Source organism: Octopus bimaculoides, chromosome 10, assembly GCF_001194135.2.
Source record: "Octopus bimaculoides isolate UCB-OBI-ISO-001 chromosome 10, ASM119413v2, whole genome shotgun sequence".
NCBI classification, from domain to species: Eukaryota; Metazoa; Mollusca; class Cephalopoda; order Octopoda; family Octopodidae; genus Octopus; species Octopus bimaculoides.
This window is the reverse complement of record NC_068990.1, coordinates 53,265,247-53,280,298: the sequence shown is the minus strand read 5'-3', so window position 1 is coordinate 53,280,298 and position 15,052 is coordinate 53,265,247. Positions and strand designations below refer to the sequence as shown.

The 15,052-nt window shown below is 33.8% G+C and overlaps 1 protein-coding gene across 1 annotated transcript in view; it reads right to left on the bottom strand.

Annotated features, from left to right (window-relative positions):
- Positions 1 to 3,520: 3,520 nt before the first annotated feature.
- Positions 3,521 to 15,052, bottom strand: part of LOC106872761 (myocardin-related transcription factor B) — a 355,455-nt gene continuing 343,923 nt past the window's right edge. Inside the window, exons 12-13 of the mRNA XM_052970965.1 lie at positions 12,176 to 12,347; positions 3,521 to 11,378 (exon numbers count right to left, since the gene is read on the bottom strand). Coding sequence (XP_052826925.1) covers positions 10,681 to 11,378; positions 12,176 to 12,347 — 870 coding nt within the window. The 3' untranslated portion in view covers positions 3,521 to 10,680. The remainder of the gene's footprint in view (positions 11,379 to 12,175; positions 12,348 to 15,052) is intronic.

The window sequence follows — 15,052 nt, the reverse complement described above, 5'->3', positions numbered from 1 at the left end:
TTCTGACAGTAACCCCTGAAACAATAGTGATGTGGAGAGAAAAGAGACTTGCATTACAGAGGATATTGTAGTCGTCCTCATAAAATCCGACCCAGGTCTATATATTAAGACGCAGGATCATTGAGTGAAGTAGGTTTTATGAGTATGAAGAATTAAGATTTTAAGAGCAAGATGACGTTGTCCTGTCCAGACCTCTCTTAAAGTCATTAGCAATTTATTTGAAACAAAAGTTTTATACAAGAGGAAATCAAAGTTAGTCAACAGACCCGATCCATCAACATCTCTCTATGATATGACAATTGTTTCTAATATAAATTTCAAAGCCCAGAAATTTGGAGGAAGGTTAGCTCAATTAATTCAAATCCAGTATTAATCCCAGAAGGATTAAAGGCAAAGTTGACCATGGCAGGATTTGATGTAAAGAACAGGAACAAATGCAAGGTATTTTGTTCGATGTGCTAACAATTCTGCCACTCTTCAGCATTGCTAAATAGCAATGATTTCAAATTCCAGCAGAACAATTTTAAGGGAGAGAAGTAGTTAATTACATCAACCACAGATTTTGGCTCAGTTATCAACATCAAACATAAAGAGTCAGAAGAAATGCCACTAAGCAATTTGTTTAGTATGCTAATGATGCTGTCAGCTTGCCACCTTAATAATAATAATAATAATAATAATAATAATAATAGTCCTTTCTACTAAAGGCAGAAGGCCTGAAATTTGGGACAGGAGGGAACTTGTCAATTGCATTAACCTCAGTGTTTCACTGGTACTTATTTTATTGACCCTGAAAGAATGAAAGGCAAAGTCAACCTCAGTGGAATTTGGACTCAGAATGTAAAGACAGACAAAATGCTGCTAAGCATTTTGCTTGGTATGCTAATGATTCTTCCAATAACAATCCTTTCTATTACAGACACAAGGCCTGGAATTTCAAGGAAGGAGGCTCGTCAATTACATTGACCTCAATACTCAACTGGTACTTATTTCTTTGACCCCCAAAATGATGAAAGTCCAAGTCAGCCTAGGCAGAATTTGAATCAGTACGTAAAGAAGGTCAAAATGCTACTAAGCATTTTCTCTAGCATGCTGTCAATTCTGCCAACTTGCCACCTTAATACTAGTCTAATTTTGGCACAAGACCAGTGATGTTAAGAGGAGAGATTAATTGAGTGCAGCATCACTAATACTAGTATTTATTTCATTGACCCCAAAAAGATGAAAGGCAAAAATTGACCTCAGCAGAATTTGAACTCAGACAAACAAAAACTGCTAAGCATTTTGTTCAGTATGGAAATGATTCTGCCTCATAACTAACAAAACATCCAAAATGTTATTTGACAAAATGTTTCTGGTACATATAGCAAGCAAACAGTCAATTGCTTAAGCTTTTAGTGATCAGAGGTATCTATCAAAGGTTGACTGATTATATTCATTTTTGGAGAGAGGACAGTTAATTATACTGATTCCAGTACTCAGGGCGTATTTTTTATTTTTTGAGATCCAGAAGAATGAAAACCAAAGTCAACTTCAACAGAACTCTGACTGTGAAGAACTAGAACTAAACACCACAACATTCTGCTAGTCCACCACCACCACCATCCTATTGATATATAAAGAGAAAATTTTTATATATGTGACTTAACTATTTTGAAGAGATAAAGAGGACACTTTTAATAAGGAACTGCTAGTCAAAAATCCTTAAACATATTATTTTAACCAAAAGATATTAGAAAAATAATTACTACAAGGGTTTAATTTTAAATGCTTCAGCCACTCTTTTCTTCATTAAAATGGTTTGGTTCTACAATGTTAGAAACTTAAATGAGTTATTAAAATAATATTTCACAATAGGATGCATTTCAAACATCAGCAATAAAACCTGAAGGATAATTTGTTCGAAGCACATAATAGGTTGTTTTTTTTTTATTTTTATTTGTTTTTTTTTTTAAGTATGAAATACTTGTCCTGAAACTGGTTTTAAAAGGATTGGAAAACTCTAAGTAAAATATATTCTCTTGTCAAAGGAAACTCTACCTTTTGACTTTTGAGTATTACAAGATCAACCAAAAGAAGACTCAAATAAACCCACTTTTTATCACTGTTCTGTTACCATTGAAGACATGGTGTATTATCAAAAATAAAGCTATTACAGATGTCCCTACTAGATATGGAGCTTCAGTTGTAATAAGCCAGCATCTTATCCAGAGAAAACTGATCCCCCATCTTTACTTTTCCAGCTTTTGCTTGGAAAGTTAATATCTGTAAACCCTGATCTACTGTTAGTATTTGAAACATCACAATACAAGAGAAAGAGGAAGCTGCTCTCGCACAACAATATAACTAGAGCTCAGTTTTCATTATCAACTGAATCTCATGAGACTGTGTTGATGAAGATGTACTTTGAACGAAATAACTCTGAACACATACCACCACCAACATTCAAACAGGACAGCAAAAAATATCTTTAATAAAGCTAATTTTGAAATAATCAAGATGTTCATGAAATCTTTTGGTACCAACCCACCTAAGACCACCACTGGTTCAATGATACAAACTTTGTTTGAAAGTCAACTTTAATTCAAACCTTCCATCAAAATTTCATATTATGTTCCAAATGCCAGCTTATTAATGACAAAGTTATTTTACTGATTACTGAATTCTTCATTATTTTGAAAATTAATTGAAAGAAAGGTAATGTATTTCAACAGAAATATGATAATAAAAGTGTGAAAATGTGGTTGAAAGAAGCTAAAACATTTCAAATCTATAACATCAAAAATATTTCCATTTCGGTTTTAGTTTTAGTGAAGCTATTTCAAACTATTCGCCCCTTGGATTTGCCAGGGTTAAGCCAACATAAAACTTCAACAATACTAAAGAACAACCAAAAACTGTTGCGCCAGAAAATTGGCAGCTGTGAGGGCAGTCTAACATTTTTATCTTAGCTTAAATCCTTCAATCCTTAATTTCATAATGCTAAGAAGTGGCAGATCAGAGGAAGAAAAAAAAAACAACAATCAAAAAATAAAAATTGGAAACTGATATATTTAAATATTTGGAATTGTTGGAGTGTTTCAAACTTGATAGTAGTGGCATCTGAAGTGCTGAGCCAAAAAAATAAAGGATTTGTTTTTCTTTCTCAGTAGAATATTTGGCAAAAACTCCTCACACCAAAACTGAGTAGAAAGTTTAGCAGAAGAAATGAAGGAATGCAATAAACAATAAAAAAACATGTCAAAAACACAATAGAATTGATAATAATGAAAATAGTTTGGAAACAGATTTAGGAAAAAAATTGTGAGAAAAGCATAAAAAATATAAACTAATTTTTCTTGTAGTAATCAATGTAATTTACCTGTATCCAGTGGCAAAACTATAAATATACAGAATAACGAGCTCATAGGACAACTGTGAAATTTTGGTTAATAATGATAATAATAATAATAATAATAATAATGATGATGATGATGATGATAATAATAATAATAATCATAATGATTGAGAAACAAATAAATAAAAAGACAAAAAAGGAATTTATTTCTCGAATAGTTTTTTTAAGCTCAGAATCATTATAAAACTGAATATGCAACTGAAGATGAGGCTGATTAAATAAATGTTTGAAAGTGCACTAACGAATGAGAAGTGAGGAAGAAGGTAGATACTGGTCAACTAATGAGAAGCCAAAGTACAAATGCCAACCTATAATTTTCACTCCTTCAATTCCAGGGTGGTTAGGGAGGGGAAGGTAATACTTTAGAAATTGCAAAAATTTAAGAATATAGTGCAAGTAATATGTAACAGGGGGTGAAAGTAGGAGGAAGGAAAAAGAAAGTCCCTTCTGCTCAAATAACTTCCAATTTTGATATTCCCGGGGTTAAAAGGGATTTAAGGAATGACTATTTCAAAACAGATTATCAAAATGTCAGAGATATATGTATGTGTATGAGGCTACAGACATTATACATTTATATGCATACATGCAAACACCCACATATATATATATATATATGTGTGTGTGTGTGTGTGTGTGTGTGAAGAAGAACATATATAGAGAGGCTCAAAAGTCTTACTATTTAAAAAAAACTCATTACAATCTTCCTAATAACTTTTCTTTCACATATTAACCCTTCAACTATCATTTATACAATTAGCGTACTTTTGTCAAAAGTTACATTTTTAAACATAAATCAGTAAATTTCTGTAAATAATCTATAAAGATATTCAAAGTTCCCTGTAAAATTTTAGGTATATGCAAGTGTACATATACCTATATTTATTCAGTATATACACACACACATGTATGTATGTATATATGGCATGAGTATATAAAGATACACTTTTAATTAGTTTTTCTTAGAAGTTACTGCTCCTCATCAACAGAAGAATGAATGTGTGTGTGTGTGTGTGTGTACGTGTATGTGTGTACGTGTGTGTGCGCACACACACACACATGCATACACACAAGTGTGTAAATCCAGTTGCAATGCTTCTTCAAATTGTAGGTCATATCGCTGTTTAACCATCAGTTACAGAAACCAGGTGATGTGATGGAATATATAAACACAAAGAAATAGATATACAGAGGCATTACATAAACCACACACATTTCTAAATAAACATACACACACAGACATACACTATACATACAAACAGTATATACATATTGGAGTGTGCATATGTGTGTGTATTTATAAATATATATATATATAAACATATACATACACACACATACATTGTATTATACATTTATAAGTTTCACATATGAACATGTTTCAGTGAGTGGAAAGAGAAAATATAATGTTGATTTCTTAAAAAATAATCTTAGGAAAGCTGAGTCAAGCACCTTGCTCAGAGAAAATACAATAGCTGCAGCATGGGCTGCTCCAATATGTACATATTCTCAGTGGGATTCAAACTTAAAAACCTAACACCCTAAAAGCCCAAGAAATTTTTGCAGTTGTAGGCTTTAGTCTTAAATCTATTAGCCAATTTGTAACATGATTTGATCAAAGTGTATGGTACTGGAGGGAGATGAGGGGGATTTTAAATCTGTTTAAGATATTATCAAATATTGGATATATAAAATCCATGTTGTTGACTGTACCAACTGGCCCCTGGAGCAAATAAGAGTTGCCCCCACCTGCTGGAAATAGCACCCAAATTCTCTCAACACTTCACTGTTTGAAGGACACATTGCATAATGCAATTCTAGATAAATTATATCTGAAAACAGGTGAAAAAAAAAAGTATGGTCATATTTGGAATGCCTTTGATCTAAGTTCACAGCTGACATATATCAATATCAGTTTGGGAAGGGCATGAATGTGACAGCTCCTTTCTAACAAATCTATAAGACTACATATTGGTCTGAAGTGGGGTAGTTTTTTTCCCCCAAGTTTTTTTTTATTCCCATTTTCACTTCTACAATTAAAACTTTAAATGACACATTTAATGTCCCTGTTTTTAAATATCTTAATCCCAAAGATGACAAAAGTTTCTTTCCAAGGCCCAAGCTACCTCATAAATGATGAAATGGTAAAATTGCCCCCAGGATTTGAACTTCAGACCCAACAATTGATAAGGAAACAAAATAAAATATCAACTGTCACAATGTTGTCAGCCTCTCATAACTCTATCAGTCAGGCAATATGATCAGTGGAACTTACAGAGGACTAGTGCTGAGAAAGAGCATCAATGTTTTTGTGAGGAAACTCTCAGTCCAGGAACTGTGGAGAACGTCCAGAAACCCCTGGCCAGTTCAATACGTATTCTACAAACACAGAAGTGCAGTCAGATCTAAGATGTGCACAGGGCAAAGAGACTGTTTGGCACACCTTCACTCAGTGTGTGAGCATTACTATCATGTGGATTTTAGACAAACAGCTGCTGTCACAACTAGGATGGATCCATGTATCAGCTACGTCCACAGTAAAGATCACCTTTGAGCAAGAAGGGCAGGTAGTTTTCTTTTGTTCAGTGGCAATGGGTGAAAGTTGTGTGTTACAAAAAAACTGAAAGGAATGAAAACAGACACTTTCTCTCAGTCATATTCTCATTAACTTTTTCAAGTACTTCTTGAAAGAGCTAAAGGTAGAGAGGGAGGTGTTGCCCTAAGTAAATTCTTTAAATGGTGGGTGAGTGGTAAATGGGCTTACTCTGAACATGCACCTGTAGGCTGGGGAATGAAATGTGAGAGAGGGAATTTGCTGTTGGTATTCATGGTCATTGAGGTCTTGTGGGGTTTCCTTGATAAGCCTTACCTAAGGAGCTATCCCCGCCCTTTATTGCAGGATTTAATAGTTATTTGTTTTTATCACTTGTTTTACACATCACATTCACATACACCACTGTGTCCTTTATACTATCCTCTTTGATCCTTCCTAGCTTATAAAGAAAGTATTATTGTTGTCATCATGAAAGGTTTGATAAACAAATTCCTTACTTTACATTTCTATTAAACCTAAGACTTTGAGCATATGTAAGGTTTCCTGTTGAAAAAAAAAATTCCTGAGTACCCATATTTCTCCAAGCTAATAACTATATCTTATACCTATCAATATTAATTACAATCATCATCATCCATAAATTTGAATAAAACCAATGACATTGGTATAGAGTCAACATCCCCACCAAACTCTAAAAAATAATCAAGACCTTCATTACATACCAACTCAACACAAACAATATTAAAATATTTTCTCTCTTTTCTTTTGTTTGAATTTTATATTATTTTCCCTTCATTTTGTTCTTTTGTGAAATTGTCAATATGAATGTTGATTCAGTATGTTAATTTTATTGACTCCCACAAGAGCTAAAAAAATAATTTTGACCCTGAACCTGTTACACAAAATTAAATGCCATGAACTAAACTAGTTTCACAAAATTTTCATCTAATTAGCTGTTTGATAGCTTTATCAACAATAATGATAGCACACTGTCAGTTGAGGCGTGGGGAGTAACTATAGAGCATTATTCATTGCAAGTATTTGATAAGGTTCTGAGGTCCCAAGTTACCTAGGTCCTTATCTAATCCATACAATTTTGCGCAACAGATTAAAGGCTTTTCTAGATAAAGTTATCCGTGACAGTCCAGAATCTTGTCTAGTAGCTGAGATGTTCCAAATATTCAAAACTTTAGAGTTCAACATTAAACCCTCTGATCTTTGTAATTCATGAAAAGAATTTTTGGCAGAATCTTAATTCTCATTTTAAATTATTATTGTTGTTGTTGTTGTTGTTATATCTTTCTTACTTTAGCATGACTTAAAGTTGGGTACTTACTCTGAACTCTCTATCACATTACATGACCATAGACAGAGAGTACATATCACAGGATGTCAGCTGTTCCCAATGGTACCAATAATTTGGAACATTCCAATGTTAGGTGTTGCATCCAGCTCACTGATATGTGTGACAAACTTGTGAGGAATGAAACCAAGAGTTCCAATAAGGTACAGCTTTAGATTGTGGATTCTACATTTTTGAGAGTTCCAGTCAGAGCTCTGAATATGTATTGATTTTTTTGTACTCCTGTCGGCTAAATTGTGGTTTGGCTTTGTGTTCTGAGTTCATACCAATGTCAACTTTACCTTTCATGCTTCCAGAGTCGATAACAGTAACAGTGAAATACTGTGGTTGATGTAAACAACTAGCTCCCAACCCCAAATTATTATTATTATCATTATAGCTTTACTCATCAATATCATATCACATATCTGATATTTCATTTTATATTTCAAAAATATTCCATGAATGGTAAATCAACAGATTCTATTTCTTTCTATTTTATTTTCTGATAGCAAAGAATCATTGCTGGACTAATCACATCTAATTGCATTATTCATTTTTTGACTTCCTTTTATTATCATCAGCAGCAGACGCATTATTATTATTTGTTTTTTTTTATTTTGTTGAATCTGGAGAAAGAAGCATTGCCCATGACCTTTGCAGATACTCTGACATTGGTCAGTTAAAATATTAGATAATCTTCAGGTGGTTATAACATTCCCTTGGCCAGGAAACAAATACTTTTCCACACTTGTGGAAAGACAAGCACTTTTTTTACACACATTGACATATGATAGACTTTTAATTTCTGTCAACCAAATTTACTCACAAGCTTTTGTCAGCCTGGAGCTATAGTGGAAGACACATGTCCAAGGTACTGCACAATGGAACTGAACTTGCAACCATGTGGTTGGGAAGCAAACTTCTTACCATAAATTTCTTTAGCTTTGGTATTTAAACTCTTGATAGCCTATGGGAAGTAACAGTACCTGTTCTCTGATTTTACAATTTTCATGACTGTAGGCATGAAATTACCGCACTTCAGATCCAATGAGTTAGAATACCTGGGGAAATGATCAACACAAAAGATAAACTTAATCTCTGCTTCTTGTCTAATAAATGTCAAATTGACTGCTACCAGTACCACCCCTCACTGCACCTGAGGGAGGGGACAGGGAAGAAAAAAATAACAAAATTAAGAAATAATGGTTAACTAATTTTATGTTCCATATATTGTTAGTGTGATGGAATTTTTTTTTTGATTCTTCTGACTGTAGAAGGAAGCAAAAAAAAACAAAACAATAATAACAATAATAATAATGATAATAATAATAAAAGTAAACAATTAAAAAAATTAAAAGAAAATCAAGAAAAAGAATGACTTTTATAAATATGCAAAAATCTTTAAATTAGAATAATTTAAATAATTGTTCATATTTTGTTTTTTTTAAGTGATATTTTTGTTTTTTTTAATCATTTTTTCATAACCTGAGTGTGAAGAAAGTGAAAGTTAAAAAAAAGACAAAAAAAAAAAAGAACAAGAAAATCAACTGCATGTGAATCTTGTAAGATATTTTGTTTGTTGCACCATTCAAGCCAAACATCAAAGCTCATGAAAGAGAATCGGAGATAGATCATGGTGGGTTATTCTAGGTACGAATGTGTGGCTGGGAAAAAAAAGCAATGCTAACTAGACAGTTGTCAGTATGGATTTGTGGATACAATGGTAACTTGACACTGTTGGCAATGGTTACCATGTCAGGTCATGGAACAAACTGGAAGCTTCAATCACAGAACAAAGATATTAAATTTTTTTTTTTTGTGGTTGTTATAGGGAAGGTTTTTCTCTTTTTGTTTTTTTTTTGTTGGTAATTTTGTTTTTAAATCAGACTTCACTTGCGTTCGTACTCATAACTTAAATCAACATTCATAATAGTGACAGTGTTTTTCAGTTTTTATCTTTTTGTTAGTTCCACCTTATTATTATCATTATTATTATTATATATTTTCTGTTTATTATACACACTTGTTGGTCCTGGTATCACAAATACATTTGTGCTTTGTTGACCATTTCACAGAAACAGTTTCCAAAGTTTCTTTGGGAAATTATCAGTTTGGGACATAGCAGCTTTCTTTGATATCATCTACTGTGTAGATGCACCCAGTGTGTGTGTGTGTGTGTGTGTGTGTGTGCGTGTGTGTCTGTGTGTATGCAGGTGTCAACAGAAAGAGAACTTTGAAGAGCTGGGTCTGAATGTGTATGCATTGATTGATGTCTGGTTGCGTGAATGCGTGTAGTCATGTAGGTGTGTACATGCATGTCAGTACACAATATCCCCCCATTCCCTAACCTTCACCAAAAATGCAATTTTTTTTTTATTTTTTTTTTTTTTACTATTTAGCATTGATCATTAATAAACCTTACACATACAAAAAAATACAAGTCGTTCCCACTGAATAAAGCTGGTAATTTAGTATAGAGTAAAACAGAGAAAAGAAGGCGGGGAGCATAGTAAAGTCTCCCCCATAACAGATACTTCCCAGCAGTCAACTATGAAGATTGGGAGAGAAAGAAGGAAGGAAGAGCAAGGGCATGAGCCAAAATTGAACAGTTATCAAGTGATTAATTTGTGCAATGAGGAAAGAAGAGGAAGGGCACATTGAGTGAAGAAGGGCAGTGGACCATCAAAATCTCAAGTTCAGTCTTTTTTGGAGGCGGGAGTGTTGTTTTCTGTTTTTAAATTTAAAAAGTCAATAAGTCAGAGAAAGCTAAACAGAAATTTGTAAAACAGTGATTTTTTTTTTTTTTTGCATCTAGATTACAAGCAAGAGGAATTTGGGAGGAATTCAGAAAGAAGTATTAAAAAAAATAATGATAATAAAAGAAAAAGAATGGTTTCTCTTCTACTGAAGAAACTTCTCCTTTGGAGCAATCAAAAACTTTCTAGTATGAATTTCTCCAAAGCTAGAGTTAATTCCACAAAGGATTGTACTCCTCTCAAAAAACAAAAACCAGATTTTTATGTACCAGAATTTAGCCAATGGGTAAGAGAAGATGTTCTTGTGATGAACTCTAAACCTCTCCCTCCCCCACTTTCTAGGCAGGATGTACTAAAATTATGTGAGTGTATATGAAGTTCAGTGAACGACATCCCGATGTGCTGTATTAGTTAATGCAGTTATACAGTGATCTCCATGGCTGTGCTGGCAGATCAAACACACAGCTCTTCTGATAACTATTGCAGGCTATCTTTATCCTGCTGCCAACTGGTTCAATCTTGGAAGTAGAGTCAAGATAGTTAAATGTGTGTTTAATTAATAACTAAAACTCACCAATCAAACCATTGGCGACTGATTTCAAATTATTAACAGATTTGTTCGCTTAGCCTAATCCATACCACACTGAGTATCAGAAACACTTGAGAAATCAGCTTCAACAAAATTAAATAAAACATCTTGTTGTGTTTTGGGTGTTAGAATTGGGTCTGATGATGTGAAAGAGATGGGTGTGTTGAGTGATGCTGAAGTGAAGGAAGCATCCAACCAGTCCGATACATCTATTTGCATGTTGCAAGAGGTTTCTGAGTCTTGTGGTAAATTCAGTACATCTAAATCTGATGAAGAACCGGGGTTGGCAGCATCTACTTTATTAATTATTGGCACAATAGAGTTGGTCATTTTCTGATCATTAAAGATATCTGGAAGATCCAAGCTGGGAAAGCTGGTGTCTGATGTCCAGTCCATATTGTTAAAATCTTGGCTAAGAACGTCATTAATATCAACAAATTCGTGGCTGGTTCCATCACAAGTCAAAGTTGGTGGCGATGATGAAATATCAGGTTCTTGTTTTATCAAGACTGGTGCCAACACTGACACCACAGGTCGCTGATTAACAGCCGTTGTAGATACATTGTTGTTGAGTGGCAATGATGGAGATGGCATTAACATCGTAGCCACAGAAAATGCTGAACTTGTGCTGTTGCTGGTGGCAACAACTTGGGTTACAGTAATCGTTGATGTTGTTGGCGTCTGGCTTGTTGTTTTTGGTGTTGGAGGGGGTTCTTGTGCTGCACTTGGAGGAAGTTCTGAAATAAGCAAGCAAACAAAACAATAAAATACTGCTATAATCATTTCTATACTTACTGACCAAACAGTATCATTAATACTATTTCTTAAGAGATAAAACCTAAAATGTATTATAAAGAAATATCGGTATCAGTTAAAGTTTTTCTGTTTAAAATTTGAGCTACATCAAAAATTCTTCATAATCAGAAATTTCTAATGCCACATCTTTTTATAAAAATTTCAAGTTAAACACCAACATAATAAAGCAACAAAACCCCCTAGTTTTCTTAGCATTAAGCTAAAACTTGCTCATGCAAGTTTATAACCCTAAAAATAGTTCTGTTAGGGTAATTCAAACCCAACAACAACCAATAACTTGACCATGACAAACATCCAGCCAGATTGATCATTAAGTCACATTTTCTTGTTAGTTGATTAAGACTTTGGTAAGTGGAATTTGAAGTAGAAAAGTAGAGAATTTGAAATTTGATTCCAATGTTATCAGTTCTGATTACAGCATTCCAAAATAATTTTTAAATAGTTTATATCCAACATACAGACTGCTTTAAAGTACTGAAAGTACAAACTGCATAAATGAAATGCCACACAAATTTTATTAAAAAAAACAAAAAAACTGACAAGCAGAAAGAGTTTAACTTCCATAATTAACAATTGAGAACTGGCTCCAACAATAAATGAATAAACATAGGAAGATGAAGCAAAATGTTCAATTGTATTTTCATAGAAAACACCCCCACCCCACACTGGCAAGACATGAAATAAAATATGAAATCAAATCCAAAACCAACTGACTAACCTCCATTTCTAATCAATATTTCTAAAACATCATCCATAGCTTGACTCTTAGTTGATACATTGATGTTGAGGTTGTTGGCGCCAGCTTCATTCGCAACCAAAGCTGGGGCAGAGTTTTGGGCCAGACCATTAGCTGCCACTGCGCCATCTTGCAAAGTTACAAACACTGGAGTCTAAGAAGAAAAACAAGTATATTTAAGGAAAGAAAAGGGGGATTGTCAAGTGTTTGATTATGATGAGAGAGAAAAAAGAGAGCGGGAGAGAGAGAAACAAAGTAAGACAGAGAGAGAAGAAAAGATAGCATAATCTATTGAGATGCTAACCTTAAAAAAAAAAAACTATCTTTGTCTTTTATTGTGTCTGGGGAGAGTCATTCTCTTTTAGTGCCTTATTATTCAACACACTCACCGGTTTGATTTCCACTCATTTACTTATTTATTTTTTCAAAAATTTTCATTGCATCTTGCAACCTTTTCAATAGTTGCATCCTTTTTGTTTGTGCACATGTGCATCAGTGTGCATGTGTATACATGTATGTGTGTGTATGCATGTATATGTATGCATGTATGTATTCTGTATGTTTGTGTGTTTGCATGTGTATGTGTGTTTGTATGTGTATGTGTGTACCGCTGGGGCCTTGTGTGTGCATGTTTGAGTGTGCCTATGTGTATGGTTTTGTGTGACTATGTACGTGCGTCTGTTATGTATGGATATGTCTCCATATGTGTCCTTGTGTGTGTGTGTGTCTGTCTGAAGTGTGCATATGGTCATGTGCTTCAGTCTTCATGTGTGTATGTGTGCTTGTCTGTATTACCTATGTACCTTTCTATCTGTTTACTTACATGTCAATTTACCTATATATATATATATATATATATACACACACACATACGTCTACATAACAGCCTACTAAGTCTATCTATGTATATATAAATTGTGGGTATTGGGGTATGACTACCTTCTACATCATCATCATCGTTGTTTAACGTCCGCTTTCCATGCTAGCATGGTTTGGACGATTTGACTGAGGACTGGTGAAACCAGATGGCTACACCATTTCTTATTTAGTGCTGGCGATGTTTCATTTATGAGAACGTACTCTTGTATTTGTCTGAGTGTTGGGTCCTTCAAGTGTTTGGATAAAATGCGGATATCAAGTTGACCCAGTGTGCTTCCATGTTGGTCTTTGGCATGTTGGTAGAGTATGGAGGACTGTTTTTGTTGTGATATTGTCTCAAATATTCATTTAGTCTCTCTGCAATGCTTCTAGATATCTTACCTATGTATATCATGTTCTTGTCTTTACAAGCATCCTCTATACACCTTATGTTGTAGACTACATTTCTAGTTCTACAGTTAGTGCAGTTATCATTGGTGCAATGGTATTCTCAAAGCGGTACATCTTACATAGTTGTGATCTGATGGAGCTCCCTGGTCTTTTAATGATTTTAATGTTGAATTTGGCCTCCTTCAGAGCTTTCTTAAATTTTTGGGCTAGTTCTCCATGGGCTGTGGCCTCTGCAAACATCACTCCTTGATATTTGTCGGTCTTGTAAGTAACACATGTACACCATTTGCTTTGTCACAAACTCTTTGTTTCCTATTCTAGTCTTTACTTCTATATCTAGGGCAGGTATCACTGATTTCATTACATATAATGCTCTCTAACTTCTTTCTAGCTCTTCTGTATACCCGAACCCTATCTTTCCGACCATATCCAGAGAATTGTACGTGGTGCATGAAGTTCTGTATATGTTTCTTTGTTTCATAGGGTTTGCATAGTGGGGACACATTGTTCATTATCCTATGTAAGTCTGCTATTAGTATAATGAAATGAAAGACAAACTTCACAACTATTTTACAGAGAAAGACATACAGTGATGAGACTATTTAAATTACTGGGTAGTGGTAGGGTGTAATAAACAATATTGAAGTAAGGTCAATTAAATAAAAGAAAAAAGATTTAATTTGCATTTTATTTTTTCCTCCTCCTACAATAATAATAATAATTATTATTTTAATTATTATTTCTTTCTATACTAGGCACAAAGTCTGAACTAATTATAATAAATTTTGTGGAGAGTGGTGCTAGATGATTATACTGACCTCGATGCTCAATTAGTACTTAATTTATCAACCCTGAAAGGATGAAAGGCAACGGAATTTGAAGTCAGAACATAAAGACAGACAAAATGCCACTAAGCAATTTGTCTGGCATGCTAATGTTCATGCTAACTCTCCACCTTAATAATAATAATAATAATAATAATAATAATAATAATAATAATAATAATAATAATAATAATAATAATAATAATAATAATAATGGTTTCAAATTTTGCCACAAGGGCAGTAATTTTGGGGGAAGGGATGAGTCAGTTACATCAACCCCAGTGTTCAACTGGTACTTGTTTTATCAACCCTGAAAGGATGAAAGATAAAGTCAACCTCAGCAGAATTTGAACTCAGAACGTAGCGATGGGCGAAATACCATTAAGCATTTCACCTGGCATGCTAACGATTCTGCCAGTTCGCCACTTCAATTAATAATAATAATAATAATAATAATAATAATAATGATGATAATAATAATAATAATAATGAAAAGAAATATAACAAGTAACTGTAGAATATGTGGAGATCGACAAGAAACAATAAATCATATTATCTCTGGCTGCCCAGTCCTGGCTAAGAAGGAATATATTCACAGACACGACAGAGCTGGGACCTATATACACTGGAAGCTATGCCAACATTATGGAATAGCAACAGAAAAAAGATGGTATAAACACACGCCAGAAAAGGTCACAGAAAACGAGAAAGCAACCATACTCTGGGATATGCCAATACACACAGATAGAGAAATTAAGGCAAATAG